Source organism: Macrosteles quadrilineatus, unplaced genomic scaffold (assembly GCF_028750875.1).
Source record: "Macrosteles quadrilineatus isolate MER2022 unplaced genomic scaffold, UCM_ALF_1.0 Scaffold_1__1_contigs__length_201487025, whole genome shotgun sequence".
In the NCBI taxonomy this organism is placed as follows: Eukaryota; Metazoa; Arthropoda; class Insecta; order Hemiptera; family Cicadellidae; genus Macrosteles; species Macrosteles quadrilineatus.
In genome coordinates, this window is record NW_026542594.1 from 39,504,086 (window position 1) to 39,516,123 (window position 12,038).

At 34.5% G+C, this 12,038-nt stretch overlaps 1 protein-coding gene across 1 annotated transcript in view; it reads right to left on the minus strand.

The window, feature by feature from the left end:
* The window catches only part of LOC128982788 (DNA polymerase alpha catalytic subunit), a 255,111-nt gene extending 243,340 nt beyond the window's left edge, over window positions 1-11,771 (minus strand). The window contains exon 1 of the mRNA XM_054401789.1: window positions 11,506-11,771. Coding sequence (XP_054257764.1) covers window positions 11,506-11,518 — 13 coding nt within the window. The 5' untranslated portion in view covers window positions 11,519-11,771. The remainder of the gene's footprint in view (window positions 1-11,505) is intronic.
* Window positions 11,772-12,038: the final 267 nt, after the last annotated feature.

A 12,038-nucleotide genomic window follows, 5' to 3' on the forward strand; every position in this document is an offset into this window, starting at 1 on the left:
CGTAATATACAACGCAGTGCGAGTGCGTGATTGGCTCGTTGCTATGACGACACACGGTTGCCGTGACAACCTACAGTGCGCACTGAGCACTGCGCCTTGTGTGGGAGGGGAGATTATACCAACAAACAATTTCAGGAATTCTATTTTGGGACGGATGAAAGATAAGGAAGAAACAAAAAGTGGTCACGTGTGCAAATATAGTGGGCGACACAATAAGGCTGTAAACAAGTTTAGTATCAATCGTCGTGTCGTGTCGTTGTTCCTTGTTTGTTTACTTTTTCAGATTCCTTATCAAACGCCCCTATCTGCTATCTCTCTTTCTCTCTCCACTCTCTCTAACAATGTACTGATTAAACAGATTGTGGTTGACGACTTTTCTACTTATAAGTTTCCCTGCGGTTATTTTAGTTCAACCAATCCCATAACCTTTCTAATGTTTATCAAAATAATTAATTATCTGTTTTGTATTTTATTTCCTTTAAACCAACCCCTATTTACCATCTGTATTTTATAGAATAAAATGTTTGTTTATAAAGTTTGACTGGCCACACAATTTTGTACCTATTTTATTTTGTATAAAGTAACAGTTACTTTGATGATTATTTAAATATCAATAAGTGGTGCGTGCTGTAATGAATGCTTTTTATTATCAAAATAAGTAATGGATTATTAATTTTTGATAATACATGGGTCATTGAATACCATAATGTGATGTAGTTTCCTATTTGTAACTTGCAAATAATAATAATTGATAGTTAATCCTGGAAAATGAAAAATAGTGAATGCATTCATAACCATGTTGTCAAAACAGCAACGCGGGTGTAAGGGTTTATTGTTTCAGAGGCTAGGGTGTTTCAAGGACAAAGTGCTGGGCCTCCCGGCTCAGGGGGGGAGGGGTGGTGGTGAGACTGAGAGAGAAATGGGGGAGGAAACTGGTTTTGGCTATTTATTGATTAGTTCACTGACCCTTCTAGATAACAGAATTTAGTGACAGTGTTAAATCATCGTGTTCATTATTTCATTTCTTGTTTACTTTGTGTGTTATTCTATTAATTTTAGTGTTTTGGTCTATTTCCTCTATATGTCAATTATATATTTTTTAATATATAATTTTACTTTTTACTTTGTCTCTTCACCTTTTTGGATCCAAACCAATCATTTTCTTTTTTGATTAATACGATTCATAAAACAAAAATATTTTGTGCATGGAAAACAACAAGAATAATCACGTGTTTTTATATTTATTTATTTATACAAAATGGAATAAAATATTCATAGTAGTTACAATATACATATTTAATCGACTTGCTAGTTGTTTTGTTGTCATTCAAGATAGCGCTGTTCTGTTATGAAAGACAATCTGATTGGCTCAGTCTGCACTGCATATCTCGTCAGGCCTTCAATCATATCCTTTTATTTCTTGCATCTTAATTTAGTTCAGTTCAGTTCTTATCGTGATTATCTACTATTTGATGTCTTGACAATTCTCAATGTTTTAGACATATTAAAATAATATTGTGTTTATTTAAAAATTGACTGAACATTATTATTATTATGCACTTTTTGAAGAAAAATGTTTAATAATTTATTTTTTTTATAATGTTCAGAATTCAGAATTATGTTTGAAATTCCAGATAGGGTTAGTTGCAAAACATTTTTTGCTGAAAATAAAATCATGACACTCTCTAATATTTTCATTTTTTTACAATTTAGTTTCCGTTAAAGAGAATCTGAATAAATTTGTTCCTTGCAACTCAATCCATGGGTATATCACCAGACAATCAAAAGATTTATATATTCCTCAGGCCAGGCTATCAAAATTAATCAAAAGTTATAAATATTTGCAAATAAAACTATTTAATAAACTTCCAATACATTTTAGAAATCAGGAAAGTATTAATTTGTTTAGGTCAAAATTATCAGATTGGCTTACAAGTCGTGCTTTTTATTCAGTTGATGAGTTTTTGCAGAATGAAGATTTTTTAACGCTTAAATGTGAGGCCAAGCAGTCTTGATGATTCTTTGTTCTTGTTATGGTCTTTTCCCTGTTAATTTTAAAGTTTTTATTATTACTGATGCTTTATCCTTTTAAGATTCTTTTAACTTTATTTTAACATTTTCTGTAGAATATTTAATATTTTATTTAACATTATGTAACAAAACATGTTGACCTTGTCTATTGTAATGTTTATATTACCAAACGGCAATAAAGACTTATTATTATTATTATTATTATAAGGTGACGCTAGGAAAAGCTCGGCTCGAAAAAGCTCGAGCTCGAAAATATTTTAAAAAGCTCGGCTCGGCTCGGCTCGAGGTTGAAAATCACTATTCGCACACCCCTACTGTTAACCCAAGTACGAGTGTGATAACTAATACGACAGACAATGATAGTGTTAAAGTTCAAACTGTCACAGTTGAAATCTCTGATACCGACAAATACAAAGATAATGGTTGAATGGTTCGAACGTTGCTATTGAAATTAAAAGTAATGATAATTGTGAAACAGACGTGTTAAGTGGTAAATTTAAAAGCCTCAGATTACAATTTGTGTCTTCTGTTGTGCCGTAAATGTCATACTAGCGACTGACTGGCGTATGGGTCACAATATTGGCCTACCACCGCGCACCTGTTTTGCGCATGTCAAGGTCAAAATTTCTTCCCTTGCTACAGGTGAAACAAAACTTAGTTATTTTAGTTTCCATATTACGTATAAAACGTTTAGTTGCCTTGAATATTACCCAATCCCGGCATTCTTTTAAAAAGACCCTGTATATAATATATATAACTAACTAGAATATACGAGCTACTAGGAATATAATTTTTAGGGGTCTCTGTTGTACTTTTACTACTGTAATTTAATATAATCAGCAGTTATATTACGTGAACACCTAAATTCAAGTATATGTATTAATAATTTCATAGAAATTATAAAAAAACCAAAAGAAAACCAATTTAAGCTGAATACATTTGAATTGAATTTAGTCAAGAACGGCAATGCGTTCGGCAATTAATTTAGGCTATTCATATTCATATTTATTCTTGTCTCAACAACAAAATATATGTTTTTCTTAAAACCTACTAATAAAACTTTAATATAAAGTAGGCCCTACTCATATAGTGACTATGTTTTTCCTGGAAAATGCATTAATAAGCATGCCAACAACGGGAAGTTTAATATTGCTTTTACGTTGAAACCTTTCTTAAATCGCGGAACACAAAGGGGCGGCCGGCCGAACGGGCCTAGGGGCGGCGCCGTAGGTAAATCCGCCACTGCTCTCATCTGTCTCCAAACACATAGAGAAGATTATAAAAGTAAGAATCCAGGAGCATCTTAGTCAAAACCAAGCATTGACAAACAGCCAACATGGGTTTGTTCCTGGAAAATCAACCACAACTGCTCTAAAAGACCTTGTTGAATATATCATTGAGAACATAGAAAATGGCAACACTATCACCAGCCTGTATCTTGACTTAAGCTTTTGATTTCCTGGGACATGATCTTATTCTAACTAAACTTCAAAATTTAGGAATCCAGCGAACAGCTCTGAAATGGTTTGCAAGTTATCTAAAAGGGCGAAGCCAAATGGTAGAAATAAAACACACAACAAAAGAGGTTACAGATACTGTCAGATCTGAATTGCTACTGACTAACAGAGGAGTTCCCCAGGGCTCTGTCCTAGGGCCAGTTCTGTTTATTAATGATTTCCCGGAACACCTTGAGGAGTACAGCAAGATGGTCATGTATGCAGACGACACTGTGCTGCTTACAGCAAACAGAAACATAGATCAACTAGAAGTAAACACCTATATAGCTTTCAATATGACACAGGACTACTGTATGAAAAATGACTTAGTCCTCAATACTAACTACATGTATTGGACGCCAGGTTATGCTGTAACGTTGGTCGTAAGACCAAGCAAATTACTTTTGGAAATAAAAAGTCTACAGTATCTGAAATGCCCAACCTGATAGCAGCTGAAGAAATCAAACATCTAGGTGTCATAATTGATGAAAATTTATCCTGGGATCGTCATGTGGCTTGTCTTTGCCAAAAACTCGGGCCAGCTCGCTTTGCCATAAAACGAATCAAAGAGACTAGTACCCCTGAGGCAACGAGGACTGCATACCATACATTGTTTGAAAGCCATATACGCTATGGTATTACTGTCTGGGGTGGATCCACTATGGACAATCTTAACCGGGTCCTGGTTATGCAAAAAAGGGCTATCAGAATAATAGCAGGCATAAGTAAAGAACAAAGCTGTAGAGATGCCTTCAAAAACCTGAACATCCTGACAGTGACTTCCATCTACATCCTAGAAACTGTTTTTTACTGTGTAACCAAAGACCCGCCTAAACAAAGAGATATACATGAATACAACACCAGATATGCAGGAAACTACGTGCTGCCTGGCCACAGAACAGCAATGTTTGAAAAGAAACCACTATATGCAGGAGTGAAGATGCTTAACAAATTACCAGACCACTTGAAAATTGGAGGCCCGTTGCTGATGAAGAGGAAGCTACGGAGATGGCTGCTAGACAAAGCTTTCTACACCCTAAATGAGTTCTTTGCATGGCAAGACCACACACAACACTGAAGAGGCTTTTCCATTTCATTTTGTATCTGTAAAATTTGACGCTGTAACATTCCTTGAAGAAATTGTAATAAAGAAATTGTCTATTGTCTACGTTAAAACAGCACATTATATATATAATACAAATATTCAATTAACTTATCAGTTTGTCTCAGAACCATCAACACATACAAGAAGTTTCGCAAGATTTGTACATTACATACATACGGTAGGCTATCCTTTGTATCGGTATTTTTTCTATGTTTACTTGCTAATGTAATTTGATGAATCCACAGTTCTGGTTAATAGTCCAGTCAATGAATGATCCAAAAGTAGGTGTAGAGTGCGTGAGCAGGTAACTAAGCGATTCCTTCAGAAACTTGTTCAGGGGGCTTAGGGTGTTAACATACCAAAAGTCCTGACTCCTAGGTGGTGAGCCAGGGGGTGGAGGGGGGAAAAAGGTACGCATTTTGGGTTTTTTGATTATATCTCGAAAACTATCAACTTTTTGTATACTATAGTAAATTATAAAATTGAAGAAGATTAAATTTTCTACAAGAAAAGTATATAATGTGTTTATTTTGGTTCAACAGATTACGAGTTATAACTTATTTAATTGATATCTTATTAAAATACTCCTTCCATAAGAAATGCATGTAAATTAGTATGCGAAATGGGGCAAATCCTATCCACCCAAAGGAAATATAACTGATATTCTGGAAATCTTGACAAAATTTCGAGTAATTTGACACTTTAATCATGAAATTATTTCAAAAATTAAAGCGAGGGTGAGCGTTTAAAAATGGGATGATTTAAGGTTTTTTTTATATTTCCAATAAAAAATCACCAAAACTCGACATTTTGTTACCTCGCCCTCGCCTTAATTTTGGATCAATTTTAATGATTAAAGTGTCAAATTACTGGAAATTTTGTCAAGATTTCCAGAATATCATTTATATTTCCTTTGGGCGGATAGGATTCGCCCCATTTCGCATAATAATTTACATATATTTCTAATGGAAGGAGATTTTAATAAGATATCAATTAAATAAGTTATAACTCGTAATCTGTTGAACCAAAATAAACACATTATATACTTTTCTTGTAGAAAATTTAATCTTCTTCAATTTTATAATTTACTATAGTATACAAAAAGTTGATAGTTTTCGAGATATAATCAAAAAACCCAAAATGCGTACCTTTTCCCCCCCCCTTTTTCCCCCCTCCACCCCCTGGCTCACCACCTAGGAGTCAGGACTTTTGGTATGTTAACACCCTAAGCCCCCTGAACAAGTTTCTGAAGGAATCGCTTAGTTACCTGCTCACGCACTCTACACCTCATTCCTTGACTGGACTATAAGAAATAATCGCACAAATAGTCTTCACAAAACCTTATAAGGTGTTCTTGATGTTTTTAATTGTTTAATTGTTTTTAATTTGTAATAAAATATGTTTAGTTACTTTAATAACTATTGCCACTCGTTTTAAAAGTTTGGAAAGAACCCATACATTTAGTACACGTATGTTTTGAATCGTGGCTACTCCAAACGTTGACTCACAATCCAAGACCAGGAATGTCACGAGAATATTTATTTATAAATTATTAGTTAAATGAAATCTCTGAATTATAATCGTCACACCAATCCTTTATCAATTTAACTGCATTAATTTCTAAATAAATAAGTGTAAACAAAGAAAAGTAAAAACAATAACAGTTTGTATTGAAACAGCTGTTTGGTTCAAATAACATTTATTTGAAAAAAAGAACTGGCCACATGTAGCAGGAATATAAAAAGTAAACACGCTAGTAAATTTAATTACGTAATTGTCAATGTTTATTATCCATACCGTTATCAGTTCTATCCTTGATAATTACCCACCCTCATTGAATAAATGTACATAGTAATTTCCCATATTAGTTCATTTAAACTACAATATATTCATAGTTGAAATAAAAGTGATATTTTCACATTTGGGGGCGCTGATATAGGCAATTTTACGCATAACACTATTGGCTACAACTTTGCCACAGGCGAAACCTCTCTGACCAAAAATTAAAAAAAACTTAGTTGCACGCCAACTTTTTATGTCACAAATCACGATTTTAAACTAATTAAATATCATCAATTTGTATTAATAAAGTTGATAGCTTGTTTTAAATTCCAACCGAAAAATCAGCAAGTAGTACTAACCAAAAAGCTGCCAATTATTAAAATTGTAGCACAATTTTTAAAGTACGTCAAAACAAAAAATTATTGAAGTCATGCGTCGAGAGAACTATTGTTGTTTTGAACACACTATACTTTTGACCTAATGCGATTTTTTATAGGCAGAGTTACAGGCATAAACAAAAAGTAAGTGGATGATAGCTCTACTTGTATGATGAAGTATTTATGATCATTTAAGTTTTTATGTAGTAGTCCATTTTTTTAAAATTAAAGTTTATTAAGAATAAAAGATCAGCCTATTTGTTAACTATTTTGTTCACTCCACTCAATTGGCGGACCTGAAACCGCACACCTAGTAGTAATAGAACACAGTGCATTAGGTGTGTTTGCTAAAATTATCATGGCCTGAGCAAAACAAAACCACAACATTTAAACGTGCGTCGTCTGTGTCTAGTGATTTTATTTGATCTGACCAGTAACGATAGAGTAGCAAATGAAGGAAATGCGAGCAAAAAAAGAGGATAACATTCAGGCAATGGCCTCCATGTCCATGCAACGCTGTAAGTAATAGCTAATAAAAAGGCTGTGACCAGCTGTATGAGGCCAAGAAAGTAGATAGGCCGAAAATTTCAGTTTGAAAGAGGTTGTTTCACGTAAGGTTGTGATAAAAATCACTATCTCATTCTCAGGCTGAAAAAAATTTATTTTTCGTACCTATGAATTTTTTAAACGCGAAGACATAGTTTAGCGTAAAATGGATTATCTAGGAAAGGGTATTAGATAAACACAAAAACCTTTTTTTGTAAAACTAATAATCCTTATTAAATTAGCTATCTGATGCTGCAAAAAAATCATGTGGTTTTAATACCTTCATTGCTTTTTATTAAGTTAAAAATCAAATTATGAATTTATTTTTTTTTCTGTATGATTTACAGAACTGTAAGGATTTCAAGGAATTAAAATGCCCTAGAATTTCACTATTACAAATAACTTGATAATGATTAATTATTACTAAATTAATATCATCATATTTTAACCCATAACTGTCTCAAGAACTTAAATTTAATATGTAGGCCTACTAACGCCATAATTAAAATTATGAACGATAATGTCTTGTACTTACATATATATTTCATTTATTTGTATCTTAATTACATTCAGTACCTATGTACAAATAATTTAATGGAGTTTTGAACATTTCTCTTCAATTGATCTCATACTGTACATTTTTCTGGGAATATGTATGTTCTTCCTGAGCAGTGTCTGGTGGATCAACAATTGCCAGTACGTGCGGAATTGGTACAGGGCAAATGTCCTCGCGCTTAGGCCATTGAAATTATGGTGATGGCCCTGCAGGATGCATTAAAACTGTACTGTCACATCACATTCTTCTTTATTAACTTCAGTAATGACTCCGAAGTACCATTGATCATCATATGTACAAGCCACGTAGCTCGTAGCTTAATGGATTTAAGTGTTCTTCTGCCACAATTGGTAACTTCTTCCCTCCAATCATGTTAGTAAAAACTCTCATCGTGACTCATTTCAACAACTGTGATGGGGTGATCAATGACATCACTAATGAAGTTTCTAGCATACTTCAGCTAACGCGGAATTCCTGAATCGGATTCATGTTTAGCCTAAGGCGATATGACCATGTTACTCCCTATTTTAACCTGCTTTCATTGATGAAGTTAAAAGAACTTCGGGAATTTCACACCCTCCGCCTCCGTCTTCTACACTCCATTATCAATAGTAAAATTTCCAAGTATTTATCAGATAACTTCCATTTTATTTCTGACATCAGCACCCGTGCCACTCGTAGAGGCTCTCACCTTTTATCTACACCAATTCAACAGTTTTTAATCAATCTTTATTGGTATCAGCAATTCGAATGTGGAATTCTCTTCCTGACCATATAAAACCCAGAGAAAACCGTGCGAGGTTTGGGGCAGAGATAAAATCTATTATATTGAACAGCAGGTGTGGGTGAGTCTCTGGCGCTGGTGTGACGGGTTGTTGGCAGAATGGGGGTTGTTGTGTGAATGGGATTTTTTAGGGTTACTAAATTGAATTTCTTCATGATTACTTATTTAATATATCGGACTTAAGATTATTTAAATTTATTTATATAAGTGAATAGTTTTTTTATTGTTTTAGAGGCTAAGTGGTAGAGAGGAATTGCAAGTCCTAACTTCGACTCTTAAATAAAGACATTTTTCATTTCATTCATTTCATTTCATTAAACACTTGCAATATAATATTTTATGTTTCATCAAGGAGCACTAGATACTGACTGAGCAAAGACCTGACAATAACAGTAAGACCTGACAATAACAGTGGTACAACAATAGAGTTTCATGTTAAGACTTGAAAAAACCTGTTGCCACTTGCTCAGGAAGCTCAGGCTTCAAAGTGTGCTGACTAGGAAAGCCTGATGCTACTTGCTCAGGAAGCTCAGGCTTCAAAGTGTGCTGACTAGGAAAGCCTGTTGTTACTTGCTCAGACAGCTCAAAGGCAGTATCTATCTTATCGTTCATATATTTTAAATTACTGCTGTAATATGAAATTAAGTTTTTGAAACAGTTAAGGGGTTGAAATATGACTAGATTAATTTAGTAATTAAAAACATTTTGTATTAGTGTAGGCCTAAGTCTAGGGCATTTTAATTCCTTGAAACCCATATAGTTCTGTAAATCAAACGGAAAAAAAATAAATTCATAATTTGATTTATAACTTAATAAAAAACTATGAAGGTATTAAAACCCCATGAATTTTTGCAGCATATGATAGCAAATTTAATAAGGATTATTAGTAAAAAAAGGTTTTTGTGTTTATCTAATACCCTTTTCTAGATAATCCATTTTACGCTAAGCTATGTCTTCACGTTTTAAAAATTCATAGATACAAAAAAGAAATTTTTTTTCAGCCTTATTACATTAAACTAAGAGGTATTAGTATTTTTTTCTGGAATCCTCATGTCTTAAAGAATAAGTAGGGTACATGAATTTTTATAAAGATTCTTCAGTAAACAGAAAAGTTATAAATTATTTTCTAAAAGTAAGCGAGTTTTATTCCGCGACATCTGATGGTTAGCACTAGCGGAAACGAAAAACTTTAAAAGGCTATAAAACGGAAACGGTAAGAGGTATTGAGTTAAAATTTGGTATGGTGACTTATCTTTATGGTTAGAACAAACAAGCCAAGTTTCATCAAATTCTGAGATGGTGGGTGAGATAATCATTTTTTGTTGGTTGAATTGTTTTGGAATGCCCCCAACCAACCAAACTTGCTGATGGTGAAAAAATTGCATGAAGGTTTACTAATCGAATCGATAGTTTCAATTGATATTAGCTTAGCCCAGTTAAGAAACTGTACCCCAACAGCATGCGCATTATCATTAGCCTATCCGTTCATGCCATGATGCACAAAAAAACTGGAGTCCCTCAGTGCTGGCCTTCATATAGGCCTATTCCAGTGTGTGTGTGTGTGTGTGTGTGTGGAACCCCCGACTTAAGTTATTTGTAAGTTGGCCTAGAAGTCGGGCGCCTTGTGGCAGGCCTTCGGATATACTGATCATGTGGAGCCAGCCGCCTTAAAGTTTGTCTCACTCAGGGCCTGATTACCCATTAGGCTAATTAGGCTGGAGCCTAGGGCGCCAGTCAGCCAAGTGTTTTAGGGGGGGCGCCAGACAGCTAAGACTTAAAGTTGGGACTGGGGGCATAAAGGCCCCATCTAAAGGCCCTAATAAAATTGTTTTAGGACTAGGTGATTAACAGTTAATTTAGAAAGTATGTATATTATTGTTTGGTTTTTTGATATTTTAGGTTGATTTAATACAATCATATGTTTAATAAACTGTAAAATAAATACATTATTTTAAATCAAAAAGTTTTACATTCCTTGAACAACCGATTTGTTACTATTTTAAGCCTCGTTCGCACTAGTGCAGCACGACACCAATTGGCAGCCATCATGGCATTTGTTTAACATTGAACATAAGGCGAAAAATTGCAGGTTGTCCGTTGCCAGCGTCGCTGGGACTGCCGGCATTTTCCACCATATGTTCAATGTTAAAAAATTGTGTGACGGCTGCCCGTCCGTGCCGTGCCGCCCTAGTGCAAACGAAGCTTTATAAGGTCATACTGTGAACTTAGTTTAAACAATGTCTTTACCTTCTGTATCTATACTCTACCAGAATTAATAGTGCCTATGACTATGTCATAGCCTATTGTTTGGCTCTTAAATTTAAAATATTATCTCGAAGTCAAAAGATTTGCAGTTTTAAAAGTTCCTAATCAAACCATGCATTAATTTATGATCAGCATTCTTTTGTTTTTAAATAAACTGAATATTAGTATAATGCCTTTGGTAATTTTTAATTTGTGAATTCAGAATTAGTATTCATACTTTGAAATTTTGAAAGTGGTAGCAGAGAGGAGGGCTAGTGGTAGGGAGGAGGGGGGGGCGCGAAAAACGTCAGCCTACTGGCGACTAGAGCCTTAATCAGGCCCTGGTCTCACTTGCTGATCATAGGCCTAGGAGCATCTAAGTTATCAAATCAGTTAGGTTATAGGGCTATATTAAAAGAAAAATAAAGCATAATTTCGGACAATCATCAACCATAAATATAGAGCCTAATTTGTAATGAATTTGATAATTGGTTAATCCATTATCAATTAACACAACAACAAATGATGGGCCTTCACCTTTAGACCTAAGGACTGCTAACTTAGGCCTATCAAAGTGGACTAACCTGCACCATCCATTTTCTATTAACAACGGGATGTCAAATTTTCTGTATACAGTTTGAACGTATAAACCCTCGTTATTCTGTTGTTTTACTTATAGGATAGAGATACACTCTGTCACACAATTTATTGTTAATTAAAGTTCGTTTCAACAAGGTATTCCATCACCATCACTCATACACACAACAACTTGGCTTGGCAAACACCAGACACCAACCATCCATCACCAGTTCACCACATCACATTAAAAAGATTTGGCGGGACGGCGGGACTGACTTGTGACTGGCGACTGGCGCAAGCGAGGGGATGGGGATGACGAGGAAAAAACATTCTTGATTCATAGAGTCTCAAATAGTAGTACTGTAACTTTGTATAAATACCCCCGCCGCAGCAAACCTGCACACTAAGTGAATTTCCATTTGCCTGATTGGATTTACCATAGATAAAACCATAGACTAACCAACACAAGTAGACTTCTCATCCCATTGTAAATTTTGAAGCACGTTTTTCGTGTATAGTTCATGTACGCGACACAAAG